Consider the following 19,299-nt stretch of genomic DNA (forward strand, 5'->3'; position numbering starts at 1 on the left):
AAGACAAACCTTCACATTTGAGTCATTTGTCAAATAAACCCACGTGTGATCCAGTTCATTGGTTGCAAAAGAGATTTTTACACTGACACTTATTTTACTGTAAATTATTCTGGATATCTTTCCCCCTGAACCTCACTCTACCTAAATATCACTGCCAGTTTGTATACTTCTAGATTTCTCTAGACTTTCTCATAACTCGTCATGCGGACATCTGTCCTCCCCATTTGTAGACGCAGTGGTACAGTCCTGGCTTTTCTGTGCACTGCCTCACCTGGATGCTGCTAGAACAATCCTTTGTTGGTGAAGGGAGGGGGGGGGTAGTATTGGAACGAATCGTGTACTGTGATGTTTTTGGATTACATCACTGTAGTCGTCAGAGGGTGTTCAGTCTGATCAGGCAAGAAAAGCAGCATCAACCCGGGGTCCTTCCTCACCGCTGGTAGACATTTGCAAGACTTTGCAGAAACTCCGAGAAGAAACACATCCACATCCACGCCACAGTATCGAAGACTCTGAACGCACCAACTGCAGGACGACTATCAGCAACATGACACAGGGCAAGGTATGGGCTTACTTTGTATTCTGATCCTTAAAATAAGCAGAAGTATGTTGTATTTACATTTTTTTATTTTTTTTAATTTATTTTTTTTTTGCATTTTAATCTGTATTACGTCAGTCAACGTGTCGCCATCATTTTCTGTGGTACAAAATAAATAAATAACATTGGTGCATTCTCATCTTAATTCATCATCCAACAGCTTGATATGGTATGACATTATGAAATAAGACACTCATTATCTCCCGTTAGAAATCAGGCCTACTAATGCGTATATGTCTCTGTTTCCCAAGTGCGTGATGCGTCACCGTTTGTTGTCCCAAATTGCGTCACCATGACAACTAAATTTTCGTTTTGTGTTAAATATCCAGGTCATGTGTATGTTTAACGAATAAATATCAAATATACTTAACAAACGACGAGATGTGATGTGATGACTTGGCTGTTGTTGGATGGTGGTTGTAGCTTTAGCTCAATGGGAAGAATGAATGGAGGTTCGTCACGTTTTACATTTACATTTACATTTATGCTTTTGGCAGACGCTTTTTTCCAAAGCGACTTACAGGGGAAAACCAATCAATCACTCAATCAATCAAATTTTGTTTATATAGCGCCAGATCACAACAAAAAGTTATCTCTTGACACTTTATATATAGAGTTGAGTTTTAATCATGACAGTGTTAATACACCAAAGCAGACTAACGTGATTTTAGGGCTGGGATATTTTATTTTTCCAAACTATCACCATTTCATCTAATTTCTATATACTTCAATTGGCAGTCATCTTGAACTGCTTTACTGTGACTTTCATTATGTGGAACCATAGTCATTAAAGCCGAGACTTGAAATTTCAAGCTCATTCTGTTCAATTAAATTTATTACAGAATTATTATAAACAGTTAAGATCAACAATTCATTTACAAGATACATTTTATAATAGGACACCCCAGAAGCAGTACTCGTCTTATAAATGGGGGCCTTAAACATGTGATAAAAGACTCAATTTACATTATAATCTTTCATTAATATACAGGAAGATTTTTATTTTTTTATTTTTTTTTTTCATGTTTTATTGTTGAATTATTCTCACTCATAATAACAAACTGTATCTGTTTATCAGCTCTCACTTGCGAATAAATGTGGAACCATAGTCATTAAAGTTGAGACTAGAAATTTCAAGCTCATTCAATTCAATTGAATTTATTACAGAATTATTATAAACAGTTAAGATCAACAATTCATTTACAAGATACATTTTATAATAGGACACCCCATAAGCAGTACTCATCTTATTAATGGGGGCCCTTAAACATGTGATAAAAGACACAGTTGACATTATAATCTTACATTAATATACAGGAAGATTTTTTTTTTTTTTTTCATGTTTTATTGTTGAATTATTCTCACTCAGAATAACAAACTGACACTGCAAACTATACCTGTTTATCAGCTCTCACTTGCGAATAAGACCAACAATGACCCCACCTGTGGACAAGTTTTGGTGCACCATCTCTCCCAGCTATGAAGAAGCCACTGGCTGGTATGTCTAAAACCACAGTATAACACTATGCTATCACAAAGGTTTGATATTCATACCAAAGAAATACAATGTCACTTATAATCCTTTTTGTGATGTATGTTTGAAGGCAAGAAAGGTATTGTATTTGTACTTTTAAGGTGGCAGTGAAGGGTTGGGGGTATTTGGATTAACTCTTAAATGGGTGATATTTGCTTCTTTAACCCAAAAGACCCAAATCTCTATCCTTAACCAAAACCATCTACTGATCTACAATGTTTAATATCTGTTGATCCACTAATCCTATCAATACGTGTAAATATTGGGGTAAAATGCAGTTTGTCATCTTTACATGGTCATCAGATATGACCCATTTGGACGTTCAGAGGCTCCTTAGTGAGCCTCTGAAACACTCTCCATCTTCTACAACATTAATTCACCAGGTAAAACCCATGGAGTTGGATCAATGACAGTGGATGGAGACACTTGATTTACATTCAATTTACTATATCTTTGCTGCAAAACCACTTTTCTTACTTTTTTTTTCAGTTTTGATATAATAGACTTTGAATTAACTCTGACTTTTCATGAATATCTAAATCAATATAGAAAATTAAATATAGGAAAATACTGATTTACAGTGAAAAATGCAAAATATAGAGGATAATGTTATAATAAATGGTGATAAATCACTTAAGAAAGGTTAAATAGAGAGAAAAAAAATTATCTGGGAACTGCAACCAAAAGTAGCACTGGGTCTTTATGGGTTTAAATGGAATTATGCATTTTAAAACATTTCCTGTGGTCTACATGAACTGTAAATGCTATGCTTGGGTCTGAATTCTTCATTAATTAAACTCCACAGGTCCATCTTCAACTCTATTTTGCGTAATGACACCAGAAAGGTGATTTTGAGTGTTGGTCTTTAAATGTAAATGAGCCACTTCACGCCCCGCCCCCTTCCAGGTTGTTGGCTGTGCTGCTCTCGTCCCGTTCACCCACTTGTATTCGTTTAATACACACCAACTACTGAACATTTTAGGTAATCTGGGTCAAAGTTTTGGACATATTTTCAGTATGGACTACAACCGCTGCTGCTGACAAACAATTATGTCGTACTCGGAGAAATGTTCTTTCAGAAGTCTTGACCTTACATTGTGCTCTAAATGTCCTGAGGTAAGGCTAGTTATAAAACGTAACAAATTAAGCAGAAATTGAAACGAGTTGTAAAAATCCACTGAATTTTGCCAAAATTAATATTAAAGATAGCTTTGCAGCACCTGGACGGGTTCAAATTCAAACTTTTTGAATTGTTACAGTCCAAATACCACAAATAAATGTACCAAGACTAAAAAAAGTGGGTTTAGCAAATATGACCCCTTTAACAACCATACTGACAGAAGTTTGTGTAAACACAAATCATGTTCACATAAAAATTATCCTGTAAATATTTTCTCCAGGCACCAGTGCCGCTTCTTGCTACAATGTGCAGGGATGTTCACAGAAGTGTAACTGGTTACCGGAACATCAGGACGGGTCTTCATCCGTAGGTAGAACATATGTATTACTATACTGTTTGTAACCCTGATGCATGATTATGAGAACCTTAGTCAAGATGTTTTTTCCTCAGTGTTTTTATTCCTCTTTAGGCAATGAAAAAAACAATGAGATTGAAATTTTTTTAATGAACCTATTTTTATGGAGTTACAAAACATGTCACACTCAGCAGGACACTATGTGTTTAATTTCTGAAGCAAAGATGCATGTATTGAAAATGCAATATCAGAAAGTCATATACTGTGTGAAAACGATGAAATAAAAACATTTTTAATGCAGTTAATCTGATGTTTTTTCACATTTTAACATACTACTCTTATACTAGTATACTCACTTCATGGAAATAATATGCAAAAAAAACTTTTTGTTTAAGAAAATTGTTAATTACAGTCTACTAACAACTAGCAATTCATTACAAATCAAACATGTTCGTGCAGATCAGGTTTATCTAGAACAGCAAAGTTACAGTAATAGTATGAATTGCAGTGTATGAGATGATGCATAAGTGTCTATTGTGTTGACTGATATGGAACTAAAACAACCAAACCCATGAATATACAAGAGAACAGCTGGGGAACAGCTGTCCACTGGAGTGACCACTATGCCTGAAAGGGTTAATTTAATAGCTAAAAGTCCATTTCAATTACGTGACTTCTCATTCTTTTAGGTGTACGCCATCCTGATGATCCAGCTTTGGTCACTCTTGCTATTGTTGCTCTTTTCACATTCTGGTGAGTGCTGCTTTTAGGACTACACTTTTATTACGTTTAACAAGATTAAAGAAGTAATCCTGATGAACACCACTGGGTAGTGTATTTATTGGATATGTTGCTTTTTTAGTGATCCGGTGAAGGACTACATTCAAACCAATCCAGGGTGGTACTGGGCCTCTTAGTAAGTATCAAGCCTAATCAGTCTCAAGTCAGTTACACACAACTACGTGTACATTTTGAGTTCACTTCACTTTTGTCTAATATCACGTCTGTTGTGTTACAGCGCTGTGTTCTTTGTAACATACTTGACTCTATCTTGCTGCTCAGCACCCAGGTAAGTTCAACAAATTACAAAGTCAAATAAACCACATCAAGATAAAAGATATTTCTTAAAATATCAAATTCCAACTTTCTTCCCTCTCACAGGAGACAGTTTCCATGGAATCTGATCCTGTTGGCCATCTTTGTAAGCAACATTATTATGTATCATGCCTTATTAGACTCATATTTTTTCATCAACCAAACCAGTAGACAAGAGTTCAAGTTACAAACCATATATCATATATGCTCTGTTGTTACTGATGCATGTTATCACCCAAATTATTTCAATTTGGTTCAAGGCCTTATTCATGATTTATCATAGAAGTAATTCTAGTTTGAACAAATTCTTGCTATTAACATGAACTTTATATCTGTTTTCTTCCAGACCCTCTCCTCTCCTACATGACAGGGATGTTGTCCAGGTACATTTTGGTGTCATTAATCATTTTAGGACTTCACATGTTAGCCCTGACATTCCAAGTAGACAGGTCTGATACACAATAAGTCTCCTTCACATTTGTTGATTAACCTATAACGACCTAAACAGCCACCGGCAACCAAAACCATCTACTAATCTAAATTGTTTAATATCTGTTGATCCACTAATTCTATCAATACATATAAATAGTTGGTGTAAATGCAGTTTGTCATCTTTTCATGGTCAATCAGATATGACCCATTTGGACGTTCAGAGGCTCCATAGTGAACGTGGAAACACGTCATCTAAATCATTGATTCCCAGTAAAACTCATGGAGTTCGATTAATGACAGTGGATGGACACTTGGTTTATGTTCAGTTAATGATATATTTTACTGAAAAAGTAACTTTATCTTGGTTTTTCTCTGTTTTTGATATAATAAACCTCAGGTTTAATCTGAGCTTTTATGAAGATTTACTTGATCAGCAATTAAATAATGGAAAAATACCTGATTTTGACTGAAAAAATGCCAAACACAGAAGATAATATTATAAGAAATGGTGATAAATCACTTAAAAAGGTTAATAGAGAGAAGAATTCTTTTGGGAAACTGATGCAAAAGTAGCACTGGGTCTTATGGGTTAATGCAATATAATGTTGCAACAAAACCAGGAAGATGCATTTTGACAATAACTAAACTGAATAAACACGATAAATATTAATATAAAGTAACTAAAATTTTTTCTTCTAAATCTACCAGTATGGTCTCATATGTAACTTCATTTTACTGTGCAGTTTGTTCTGAATGATGTGAAGTATCTTCAGCCCATTTTCTCCATGTTTTTAAAGCTTCTATAACACCAAGTCAGTGGTGATGTGTCTCGGCATCACAGCAGCAGTCTGTCTCCTCGTCACAGTCTTCAGCTTCCAAACTAAGGTGAGAAAATACATCCTTTTGGCTCTGTGTCCTTTATATAGTTCAGCTATATAACTATTCATACAGTTCACTTACCAACCTTGTAATTTCATGTGTTTTTCCATCCAGATTGACGTGACATCCTACCAAGGCGTGGCTCTTCGTCTTCTGCATGGTCATGTTCATCTCTGGATTAGTGCTGGCAATCGTCCTTCCCTTCCAATATGTGAGTCCAAAGCAGGTTCTGTGGTCACTCCTGTTTGTCTCTGTTTCAATTAAAAAATATTGGTGGAAGTAACAAACACTCAAATTTTGCAACAGATCCATCCATAAAAGAAGGCTGGAGGTCAGACAGTAACAGTTACATCAAAAAACAAGTGGTGCCAGGCACAACAAACCCAGACCCTTGCATGTTTTGCAGCTTATTTTGGCATAGATCCAGCTGACGTCATGTGGTGATGCCAGCATATCAATTGCCTCTATATATGTTCCAAGTTTGAAGTTAATTGAAACAAAATTGATGTTTTTGTAGACATTTGAAATTTCACCCATTATAAGTAAATGGGAGACGATTTTTTTTTTTTTTTTAATTCATAAAAAATGTGAACTTTGACCTACTTTTCCCAAAATGTAATGACATGTATTCTGGGTCACTGGCAATCTATAAACCCAATTTGTTATGAATTCAACCAATGGTTTTGCTGCTAAAGTGTTAATATACAAAGAAACAAACAAACAAATAAACAAACCGAACCAAAAACAATAGGGCCTACCCCTTGCCTCTGACTCCCCCTCGGGAGGCGGGGTAAAATACATAACGGAACCAGCTGCACCAACTGATCCGAAATATATGTCTGAATTTTATTTGTTTTTGGTAGTTAAATAAATAAAACAAAAGAAGTGTGGATTGTTGTCCCAAGTCTGCACTCTCTGGGTGCCTTTCTAGTTGGATCTATCAAAAATTGTAAGGTTAAAGCAGAGAATTTTCCGACTCTTCTGCTATAAACTCTATTATATGTATTAGAATGTGATATAATTAAATAATGACTAATGAACAATGCAGACTCAAGCTGTATAAAGACAGCCATACTTGTTTCTTATCATGACTGATCCCTCTTTGCATTCTGATTGTCTGATACATATGGTGATGATGAAATGAAGTTATATCTTTTCCAATTAGGTACCTTGGTTGGATGCCACCTATTGCACCTTGGGAGCCATACTTTTTACCATGGTAAGTTCCAGATTTTGTTAGACAATTCATGTTGGGATTAAAGATAAAGGAAAAAAAGAGAAACAAAAACTTACTGGCAATTCTTAATTTCTCTTGTAGTTTTTGGTGTTTGACACCCAGCTGCTCATGGGAACAAGCGTTACACCATGAGTCCAGAGGAGTATGTCTTCGCCACTCTCAACATCTACCTGGACGTTATCTACATCTTCTCATTCTTCCTCAGATTTTTTGGTACAAAAGAGATGAAGTACCACATGATGTTTCTGTTTAACAAATAAAGAAGCACCTGTATGCACACTGAATTCAGGTGAACACAAGTCTTTAACATTTTGGTGATTGTAGTGACTTTGATTTCAATAGCAAATCTTTTTTTTTGCCTGATAATGTCTGATCTCTTCTACAGATATACATGTACATAGATGTATGTCAGAACTTGAATCAAAGATGTCTCATAATCTTGCTCCTTACTCTAGCATGTACGGACCTGTAACAAATGAGGTTATATGAGCTTTATGAGCCAGAAACATTCAGTATTTGTGATTGTTGACCATTTAACATAACACACACTGTGTACATCTGAAACTGTAAGGATACTTATATCCATGCCTGCATAGGTATCACAAACCCCGTCCCAGCAATTAGATGTCAGTGCTCCTTAAGATGTGCAGCTATCTGCCTGATTCTATCAAAGCCCTAACAAGGCAATCACTTTCATCACATCCAAGGATGTTGCTGTGGGTGTTGATTCAGTGACTGAAAGCACAAATGAAATATTAGCTGTAGAAACTTTCTTAGATTTCCACTGTCAACATCATATCCACAATTAATACTGCTCTATGCATTGGAAAGCAAAACAAACAAATGTAGATCAGCAATACAGCAACATGTATTTGGCTTTCAGGACACAAAAAAGATTATTTTCAGAGTGGATATGTTTGCATTTGTAAGTGTTTGTATTCACATTCATTAACATACTTAGGTTTCTGATCCATTTAGCTATAAAGCAACTTTTCATTGCGCTCAATGTTTTGTGTTCTGGGTATTATACCATTTCACCAAACGTGGTGTCTGTTTGGAAGATATCTGAAATGTTGTGTGTGATACGGTAATGCAATGTATGATTTAAACCATTTTAGTTTACTTAAGTGGTGATTATGGTATTTAATAATAACTGTACAGTGCCATACTTGCATGGATTTCCTGTGACTTTTGATAAAGCGTGCTGGGAGGGATTTGAAAGCTATACAATGTTTCATGACATTTAAAGTTTATTTTTCTATGACAGAGTGATACATTTAACAAAGAGTGTAATATAAAGTGGTTACATCTTATGAAGTGGCCTTGTTTACTTTATTATATTAATTTGCCCTATATTTATGCACTTTATGGTTTTAAAAGCACCCTGCATAATACGATATTGGTGTTACTGTAACCTACTTATTTAATAAAGGATGAATTTGTATGAGTGCACTGAAGTTTACGCTGTTTTTAATATTCTGAAAACCCACTACATTGTAAACTTTGCTTTAGGAAAAGTGAAGGCTTCATACACATTCACCTATTTAATCACTAGAGCTAGAGTTTGCTACAAGCCAGTACATTTTGATGGACACAATATAGCCAGAAAAAGTTCAAACTCCTACTTAGTTATTTTTCCCTTTGTCTGATATTTGATCTTATCTGAGCAGAATAACATCTGCATGGTCAAACACTATTTTCAGTCAAGTCCTTAAAGGGCATTTTTTTTCTTGTCTAAACATTAAAGACTTGTACAAGCAGTTTTTGTGACATAAATATTTTGGACCCGATCTTGATTTAGTATCCTGTGTTAACAATACAAATTAACATTTTTATAATGCAGATATTGTGCACACTAACATATGTTGGTTCTTAATGCAACATTTTTTTATGAGGCGTAAGAACTCTTCCGGGAGGAGAATCTTTGTTTATAGTTCTAACAACATGCGAATCTAAAAACTGCCCAGAAGTCAGTGCCGGCGGCTGGACGTCATGAGCCTCGATCAGAATCCGACCAATAAATGTACAGAACATTTACATTTACAAATATCTCCTTATCCAATCACAATGCACGATAGTAAGACCTCGAGTTCAGCCATGTTGTGGTTTTGAATGAGGAAGAAGCGGGCAGATATTATTCTTCACCGAGGTTTTATGCGATTTTAAAGTCACGTTAAGGACCTAAAATCAGTTAGAGTGTGACTTGGCGGTTTTTTCCTGAACGGTTTTGTTGCGACTTAATGCATTCCTAATTGGGATTTAAACATACTTTCATAAATTAGCTGTGGGCTAACGGCGTTCGCTAGCAAGGTAACTAGTTAGCACGGCGTGCTAGCTAGACCACTAGCTAATTCTTAGCTATCTAGCTAACTGTTAGCTCATTGCGTGGTAAATAACATGTTATTTATGGAGACTGTTAGCCTTTGAAACAGCTCCAGCGACCTTCCCCTCAGGTCGAATGACGCAAATTAAGCGTAATTTTGTTTTGCTCTATTGGCAGGCAAACTGAAAGCAGTTACAGCATTAATCTTTAAACTAGCGGCGTTAATTCTAAAACTTTTGAGTCATGTTGAATAAAATCTACGAATGGATAGAAACAAGCTTTGCCAGTTTTCGCAATGGTGTGCCAGCAGCGGAGCCCTCGGATGCACCCCAGCTACCGGGAGATGGTCAAAGGAGAAGGAAAAGACCAATAGAATGGTATGAGCTTTAATACTATTATCCCACTGAGTTGTTAACATCCAGTGCGTTTAGAAAGACACGGAGCTTACTGATCAATATCAAAATCGACTTTTACTTGCATTTCCTTCAACCAGGCAGTTAAATCACCGTTTCTGTTGCATTGTCGTTCACTAATTGCTTTGTCCGCTGATGTGATTGTTGGTTATTTTTTTCAGTTTGTTTTAATTCGTGGTGTTCGATAATGACTGTAGACCTCTTGTCCGCTTTTTCTTAAAGCTTGGAAGACGGACATAACCTGGACCAAGACGGCCAGCTGATAAAGAAATCTCGAATGGGTAATTGTAGAATCACCCTTTACTTAATATTTTGCCAGTGAATGTGCGCATATAATTAAATACTGAATTGACAACTAACAGCCTTGTCTGTATCATAATTGTTACTAATTTTGCAGGAGATCTGATCGACACTGTTAAAACTGCAGCTGAAGGAGTAAGACTCATGGGTCTAGCGTGGCTACATGGATGAGGGAACAATGTGAGTCCTACTTTGAAAAATATATTGCCTGCCTCCCCTGGTCCTCCACCTAGATGAATCCCAGCCTTCAACATCAGCTGCAGTCTGGGCAGGGAGACCGGTTTGTAGTGAATTTATTGTACTTGAGTAATTTTGTCAAAGATGTTACCCTTAAAAAATGGCAATAAATGTATGTGTGGTTAAAGGTTATGGAACGGAATTCTCGGACAGACTTTTGCTGCTCCCTCAACAACTTTGGAGTGGAAAACATCCAAATCGGGTAACAGAAGCATTTAGAAGCTCTGCTTTGTATCAAGGGAATGTTTGCTTAATGTGAAGGCTGTAACTGTTTCTGTAGTGCTTTTATGTCTTCATCCATAGAATCTCACCGAAATGAAAAAATCCTTTATGGGATCCAAAGTTTGGTAGGCGACAAGTGTGCATGAGCCCTACACACCGGTGAAGTGCCAAAAACCAAATGGGCACTCCCTGAACTTACCACTATCCAGTACTCCAAAACCTACAACCCTACTCCACGGCTTGGCAGACCCTAAACCTCCGACCCAAACGGAACATTAAGGTACTCTTGAAAAAGGAAACCTGAGTTTATATATTGGGCTTAAGTTGTTTTAATTAATGAATATATTTGTCCGAAACTGATGTTTGAAAATGTTTCTGTCTTTGCAGCTCAGTTAGTGGAGTGACCACAAGTAGCTCCTGCACCAGCATGTATGAGAAGACTTTTCCCATCAAAGTGGTGCAGAGCCCAACACACAGCAGCTTATCTGCACGCTTACACAGACCCCGGTCTCTCTGCACAGCACAGGAGGTCAGATATTAGAATAAGACACATTGTGATTTGTTGTGGTGCTTCTCTGATGGCTTAATGCTCCTTGCTTGTGTTTGCACAGTCTGTTCGTGAAGAGGAGAAGGAGATCTACAGGCAGCTTCTGACCATGGTCTCAGGTGGTCAGTCAACTTTCCCTCACAATGGCAGCTCCACACGGGCATTGTGAGATCACACAGAGAGTTGTATGTATCCATGTATAATTTTGTTGACTTTACAGTAACGCGTTACAGCTAGTAATTGAATAAAATGTGTCTGTAAAATGTGTATGTATTTTAAATTTGGGGATTGCTAACAATATTTGCTGCCACACTGATGAGGCTTCCTGTTGCAATCTGTGTTGCATGGATTTGTAGTGCCTGGTCTATCTTTTTTTTTTTTTTTTAATTACCTGAATCTTTCTCATCAGCACCAGTTTTCTGACCACAAGCCGCAGAATTGCTACAGTTTCATCCCCTGTTGGGTCAGTCGGTGGAACTTCAGAGGGACCCAGCAGTCCTCCAAGCCCCAGAGGAGTGTCAAGCCAGAGCTCCAGTAACCTCCCTAGTCCAGTGGGGGCATCCAGCAAGACAGGAAACCAGACATGGTCTCTGGACATGGACCTCAGCTCTAGCAAAGGGGCAGCCCTCCCATCAGCTCTCTCCCCAGCTGCTCTACAGGATACCTCTTCTCAGGACACACAGTCGTCAGGTAGGATTATCACTCATTTGTGTTTACACTTGCAGGGAATCTAAGAATTGTCTGATAGTGTATTTAATTTATTACATGTTGTCAATTGTTCTTGGTTTTTGACTTCCTTGCCTCCTTGTGCAGCTCATGATGGCGACTCTGTAATTATTGTTAATGAACAAAAGGGTAAAAAACAAGACAACTCAAGGTAAGTGGTATTTTATTTATTTTATTTTATGATCCTTGCATTGCTTTTACTTTGTTTATATCCAGCTCCATTAAATTACTCATAATTGTAATGCAGAGTGTCTTGTGGGTGAACGTGATGTATGCAGTTCTAGAGATTGTTTAGCTACATCAACAATAATCAGCAAGATGAACAGTCAACCCAAGTGTAACTTTTGCTGTCAAACACTAACATATTTCTGCCTCCTCAGAGTGCCATGCTTCCAAGCTGAGTTATGGATCAAAGAATTGTAAGTCTGCAACAACTAGGGATGTAACGATATGAAAATTTCATATCACGGTTATTGTGACCAAAACTATCATTATCGCGCTATTGTTGAAATGTGCTCAAACTGTTCAAAACTACTTATACACACACTGAAATAATGTAACAAAGTTGTATTTTAAAAAAACAAATAAATAACACACAATGTACTTTCTGTTGCAGAAACATTAAATATTAACATGTAAACATCATACAAATGAGCATTAAAGATAGCACCTTATGGCCATAAGAGATAACTGCACTAGGGGTGGGAATTAATAGGATTTTATCAATATCAATGCCATTGTCCATTCTGCTTTCAATTCTCCTATCGATTCCTGAGTGGTTTTTTGAGTGGGAAAAAAAAGTAGTAGGACAGGTCATAGAGGAACTTGTTTGACCATTTTCCAGATCAAATCCTTCACAGTGTCACGTATATACACCATTATACACACAAACAGAAAGTGAAACAATCACATTTCCTGAACTGTTTAATGAACAAATGTAAATATTCTGAAAGAATGAGGATTTTAAAACATGTTAGGGTGATCTGATCCAGACTGGTCAGTGGTTCACTCCAACCTCAATAGTGGCATATGGTCCAGTTCCTCTGGAGGTCAGTCTCTGGATTTACTGTTGAATGTCCTTCAGTTCATAAAGCCTCCTGTCCTTTGGTTTTTACACACACCATGTGTCTTGTACAGTTGAAGTTCACTCATTTGGGCTCATTTGAACTGGCATGAGTTTGTTCTCAGTATCTATCTTGAGACAGTTCCTCTGCTGGGTGAGGATCTGAAGTAGTGGGGCCGGGGAGGGGGTTAACAGTAGCGGGGACCCGGTCCATGTGTGCGCGCTCGAACGAACCGGGTCCGTGCCCTTGCTTGCTCCGACGGACCAGGTCCGCGCTCGTACGGACTGGGTCCGTGCGCCCATGCAGACCGAGACCGTCCGCTCGCTCGGACGGACCCGGGTCCTTGCGAGAGCCCATTTTCCCCAAACTCTGGAGCTCTGTCCATGCAGGTGCCCTCAGCCATGTTTTCAGAGGCCAAACATTACAAACTGCACATGCACGCCTGGAGTGCCGCTGCTTCTCCAGGAAACAGTATCACTGTGATTTTCAAAGTGTGGTAATCAAACACGGTTGTCATAATTAGAATTTAAACGGTAATACTAACCCTCGGAAATTTTACCGCAATTTATCATTATACCGGTAATCGTTACATCCCTAGCAACAACACATTTAGTTATACATTTAATCCAGTATTCACTGAGATTTTGTAATAAGAACTGCAATAACATAAATAACAAATTTTCGTTACTATAGAACCAGCATGTATGATTCAAGAGCAAGAGAAAGACGGAGACAGATTGAAGAGCAAGAAGCCTTAGCTGCACAGCTACTGCAACAAGTAAGCCATTTTGTCAGTCTGTGTAATAACATGTCATAACTTTGGCTATTGTACCAACCTGTTTCCTTTGGTTATTTTCAGCGTCTGTCTGATGAGGGTCAGCGCAGCCCAGATGTAGAGGTCCATGTTCGAGTTCCTCTGGAGAAGGAGGTTCCTTTGACTTTAGTCATAGAAGAGCCAAAACCATTGGAAGAGAAACCAGAATTCCCTGAACTCACAGATGTATGTTTATCCTGTTTATGTGTCTAATGTTGTGCTTTAGTGTTGAAGGATTATCAGTTTGTCATTAGAGCTAACTGAGTGCTCTAAGCTCGTTAATAGGAAATATTTTCTTAACACTTTCAGTGCCATGGGCCGATTAAATCGGCTTTACGAAAACAACCTGTAAAGTGCCACGGGCCGATCAGATCGGCTTTGGAGAACACGCCATATTTGTGTACAAACAAACCATCCACCCCCATTTCTTTCTCACATTTCGATGACGTTCTTTCTGTGTCCCCCTTTTGAGACCAAGCAGACGGGAATTTGAGGTCACGCGACCGAATAATTTTTTTTTTTTATCTTTTTAATGTTTCTTATTCTCCGGTGTTTCATCAGAGGGAGCCCTCCATGCCGGGGGGCGGCTGTGGACTCCGGGGGCTGTGGCGCCTTCTCTCACTGAGGTCTGCTCCTTTCTGGTGGGTGGGGGTCCCAGTTGGCCCTCTCCCACTAGTTGGGATGCGGGGCTGTGTTGCTGGTGCCTGGTCGCCGGGGTCGGCGGCTGCCTTCTGGTGCGGATGGCTCCCTGAGACAGCGCCTCCTAAATTGATGTTTTACTTGTACATTTTTGTTCTGGTCTACCCGTGCTTAGTCAGTCTTCTTAAGTATGTGTGAGCTTGTGGGTTTGCATGTATATGTGTGTGTGTGCAGGTGAGTGGGTGGGTGTGGATGGGGGGGCGGTACTGATTTTTGAACTGATATGTAAAGCACTTTGTGCTACAGTTTTTAATGTATGAAAAGTGCTATATAAATAAAGATTATTATTATTATTATTATAAATTATGCAAATTACGATCAATAATGAATCGGCTGCGTCCGGTGCGTTTTGGATCTAATCAGCAATCGGTCGGATGTTACAGAGCGGTTTCCTGCAGGATTCTTCAAATATTATAAAAACGACGCGAAATACTGAAAAACGGCCAAATTCTGTGGCACTTTTAAGGCTTATTATCCCCTTAACTGTCTGGCACTTAAAGAGTTAATCGTTCAAAATGATAATTTCTCCAGATAGACTTTATAGTTAGTGTATGTTCTGCGGGTGTTCAAAGATTTTTGAAGCTTTGATTCTTGGATTTCATATTCATGTTGTGTTTTTCTTCTATTTTTAAAGGAAATGGAAGCAGAGGTGAATAAGGTGCTGAGAGGTGGTAGTCCTCATGAAATATTAAGTGAAGGTTTTGGTCTTAGCCTAACGCGTAAGGACCTGCAGACCCTCAGCAACCTCAACTGGCTTAATGATGAGGTTAGTACTCAGAGTGCTGGGCTATAAAACAGGCACAAGTCTTTATGGTAATGATTTTAAAGCGCACTGTCATGATTGTCTTGTCCATGCAAATATACTCTTCTAATGTTTGATTGCATTCAATTGTAATAAATATTCAGGTCGCTGAAACACTGTCATTCTCTCAGGTGATAAACTTTTACATGAACCTCCTGGTTGAACGCAGCAAAGACCCCAGCCTGCCATCAGTCAATACATTCAACACCTTTTTCTACCCCAAGCTGCGCAGCAGTGGCTATTCTGCTGTCCGCCGCTGGACCAAAAAGACAGACATCTTTTCTAAAGACATCCTTCTGATACCTGTCCACTTGGGGGTGCACTGGTGCCTCTCTGTAAGTCCTCATGGCCAAAAAGCATCAAACAGGAATGAACACTCAAGAGATTATTCTTATATTGCATTTCTGTAATGTGTGATTATCTGTCTTTCAGGTGGTGGATTTCAGAAAAAAAGAAATTATGTATTTTGATTCTATGGGAGGAAACAACAATGACGCCTGCAGAATACTGTTGTAAGTTGAAGTGTCAAAAATGTTTATTCAACTGGGATATTTATTTTTAAGCAATACTAGTAAAATCAATTTTATTAATTGAACTTTATCTGTCATTTAATTGTATTTTCCTTTAGTGAATACCTGCAGCAGGAAAGTATGGACAAGAAGGGAAAAGAAATGGATACCTCAGGCTGGAACCTGCATAGCAAAAAACGCCATGTAAGTCATGCACACATGAAGACCAGGGCCATCAAATGGTTTATGTTCTACTGTGCATCACACTGTGAACATCATATCCTACTGTACTGCAGTGGAAATAAAAATGTCTGCACCCCCTGTAGAAAATGGCCAATCCAATTAGGTGAGTTATTTTAGCTTTTCCCTACTAAAATGTTCTTCAGCAGTCAAAATGTGTGTGAATCTCTGACACAGCCCTTGTCAGGTCACTCCACAGATCCACAGATTTACAAGTGGATTCAAGTCTAGGCTTTGGTCAATTCAGAGCATTGATTGTCTCTCGTTGAAGCCATTACGTTATTGAATTTGTCCATCCAATGTATATGATGTAGGAGAATGTAATCGTCAGCACATCTGTCATTTGTTTCCAGTGCAGAGCTGGAAAACCGTTAAGTATTTTTCCTCTAAATTTGTTACACATTACTTACTATTTAACAGTTAATCACCTGTGGGTTGTAGTTGAAGTTTGCTATCATTATTTTTCCAGCTGTCATAGTGTTTTCTTTATATGTTGTCAGAGACATTTCTGAAACTGTTTGACTCTTCCACTGTCAGTGGCCTAAGTCAATGAAACCAGGCTAACATGAGACAGAATGCCTTTATCGTATGGCTCTTGTTGATGCGTGTGTGGTGTTGTAATGCTGAAAGGTAAAATTCTCCCTCAGCTTCTTAGCGAACAACTGACAGTTTTGCAGAAGCTTTTCAGGATTCTCTCACCTTAATTAAAGCCCTGTTTTTGGCTGAAGAAAACCAGCCCCCAAGCATGCTGCTGTTTTCACCATGCTTGTGATGTGCTATCACTAGATGCACCTGCTTTAGTCTAATTATAGCCAAAATGTTTAGCCGTGGTCTTTCACAATAATATAATTTCCTCGTACTATTTTATCTGATGGGTGTGTATAATACACACCTTTACAAACTTATGTTTTTAAAGGTTTCTCGTCTTCTTGCATAAGTACTTTGTGTCATGTCTTACCTCACCAAAGGCTATCATTTTAACATCAGTGTGTAGACATTTTATATTCACTGTAGATGCTACTTTAAGTGGCCAGGACTGGGTGTCCATCATCAGCAGGTTTCAAGTTGTAAATCTTTTAGATGGTTCTTACATCTTTAAAGAATGTCCTGACTCAGGTGCAACACAGAACTGATACCAGTGCTGCTTTGGATAGTCTTTCATTTATTTTTTTCTATAAAATTTGTATGTTTTTGATTAGTTTCCATTTGTACATACACATTTGCTCCTTGAGGTCTGGTTAACCAATTCTTTGTTTAATACAAGTGATCACTTAAATCATTCAGTGATTAATTTCTAAGATCAATCTAACAATAAGTAGTACTCATAATATTAATTGTAATCATTGCAAAATAAATGAAATAATGTAATGCTAATTAATATAATTGTGATACTAGTAATAATTGTAAAACTAATAATAGTAAAGGTTAATAAAATATCCCTTTTTTCATTGATAAAATAACAGATGAAATGGTCATGATACTGCTTTAAATGATAAATGTAACTTTAAATGTTCTATAACATTTATATTCCTCTTCTGCATTCAGGAAATCCCACAGCAGATGAACGGTAGCGACTGTGGAATGTTCACATGCAAATATGCAGATTACATTACCAAAGACAAGCCAATCACATTTACACAGGTAAGCACAGTGCTTTGAGTACTCAGTCTGTTTAATGATCTTCATTTTAACCCCTAAAATATCTAACCAGACTTTTCTTTACAGAAACACATGCCCTACTTCAGGAGAAGAATGGTCTGGGAAATTGTGAACCACAAACTGTTATGATATTTGTATATTTACAAATACGAGTCATGACAGTAGAACTGTGTTCAGCAGCAGCCTCTGTAGACTTGTTCAAGAAAGACTTAAACACACCAGCTCATTGGATCAGGAACCAGCTCTGACCCTCAGTGTCCTCCGTGGACCATCTCAGCTGATCTCGGTGCTGGAGCATCGAGCACTGCCTCTGTTCTGTACTCCAGTTTGTCTTTGTTTTTGGTGCACCCATAAAGAGTGGTTATAGCAGCTGAAACACTGTGTGTTTTTATTGCCCAGCCGTAACTGCTTCTGAAATCCCACCTGTCCTGTTGTACAAACCATTCTCTGAGCTGCCGTGTTCAGTTTGATGAGGACATAAAGTTTACATGTTTAGTCTTATGCAGAGAACATTGTACAATAAAGATCTAAATGCCCACACAACGTACTGTATGTCGTACAGTTTGAAAATTTGTTTCCTTGCTGTTCGGGCATGAAATGTAGTCTGATTACTTCTCTGCAATCTGACCATTACACAGAACAGGATTATTTTTGTATTTCTTATTTTGATTAAAATGCACAAAAGTCTTCACATGGGACATTGCTCAGAGTTTGATTTGTAAAGAAATGGAATAATTTCTCACTTTGCCATTGACCAATAAGAAACTGGTCTTAAAATCTGTAAAGTTCTACTATTTCCTTTGTACTCCATGATTCTTGATAAAGATTGTAAATTACGTTTCAAAGTCTATTTTATGTAATTGAGTCTTTTGGTTCAGCAGCAACTTTTGAGCGTATTCATATTTTGAATTTTGTACATATTTAAAACATATACAACCTCGTGAACAGTGTAATATACTTTTTTTTATGTATTTCCTATTTTTTATCTAGATCCAAGTCTGTTTTAGAATAAATTCTTATGTGTTGTGACTGTTCTTTGTGTATTACCTCAAAATCAGTCAGGTTTGAGATATATAAATACATATAAACTGCCACATTTGATAAACATGAGACAACCTGGACTTGTGTGTTGCCTTATTTGTGGAGTATTATCCAAGTGCCCCCCACCCAAAAAGCACATTCCACCACAGTAAAGTTTTTTTTGTCTTTTTTTTTTTTTTTTTAATAAAAAAAAAAAATGGCAAGTTCAATTCAAACCAAGTTAAACGTCTAATAACTGTAGGGTTTTTTTTCTATGGAGACAAAAAAACAAACTGCAACATGGCACAGACAGACCAACATCTACTGAGGAGTGGAGAGGTTTTTAGAAGCTCAACCAGAAGACTGTCAACATTGTTCAAAGTGACTGTGAATGTAACTTAATTCATAAAATGACCTTCAGCTGAAAGATTTCTAAATACTTAGCAGCAATATTTCATTAGACTCAATAAGCAT

At 37.6% G+C, this 19,299-nt stretch overlaps 2 protein-coding genes across 2 annotated transcripts; both read left to right on the forward strand.

The window, feature by feature from the left end:
• The first annotated feature begins 244 nt into the window (after positions 1-244).
• On the forward strand, positions 245-8,702 carry LOC115422464 (protein lifeguard 2-like). The gene is given in 15 exon segments (XM_030138818.1): positions 245-562; positions 2,007-2,057; positions 4,297-4,318; positions 4,321-4,360; positions 4,470-4,523; positions 4,626-4,676; positions 4,769-4,808; positions 5,049-5,055; positions 5,058-5,085; positions 5,932-6,019; positions 6,128-6,154; positions 6,156-6,224; positions 7,179-7,232; positions 7,332-7,356; positions 7,359-8,702. Coding segments are annotated over 15 exon segments (723 nt in total). The 5' UTR covers positions 245-547; the 3' UTR covers positions 7,511-8,702.
• A 631-nt stretch (positions 8,703-9,333) lies between these two features.
• Positions 9,334-18,926, forward strand: LOC115422620 (sentrin-specific protease 1). Its single transcript, XM_075353486.1, is given in 25 exon segments — positions 9,334-9,950; positions 10,209-10,267; positions 10,384-10,425; positions 10,428-10,462; positions 10,464-10,517; positions 10,519-10,566; positions 10,652-10,665; positions 10,667-10,725; positions 10,827-10,858; positions 10,861-10,905; positions 10,907-11,025; positions 11,133-11,274; positions 11,357-11,441; positions 11,444-11,477; positions 11,702-11,982; positions 12,106-12,169; positions 12,399-12,437; positions 13,776-13,860; positions 13,942-14,082; positions 15,230-15,361; positions 15,529-15,732; positions 15,830-15,909; positions 16,026-16,110; positions 17,692-17,787; positions 17,872-18,926. Coding segments are annotated over 25 exon segments (2,172 nt in total). The 5' UTR covers positions 9,334-9,816; the 3' UTR covers positions 17,935-18,926.
• Positions 18,927-19,299: the final 373 nt, after the last annotated feature.

The sequence above is a fragment of the Sphaeramia orbicularis genome, chromosome 7 (assembly GCF_902148855.1).
Source record: "Sphaeramia orbicularis chromosome 7, fSphaOr1.1, whole genome shotgun sequence".
In the NCBI taxonomy this organism is placed as follows: Eukaryota; Metazoa; Chordata; class Actinopteri; order Kurtiformes; family Apogonidae; genus Sphaeramia; species Sphaeramia orbicularis.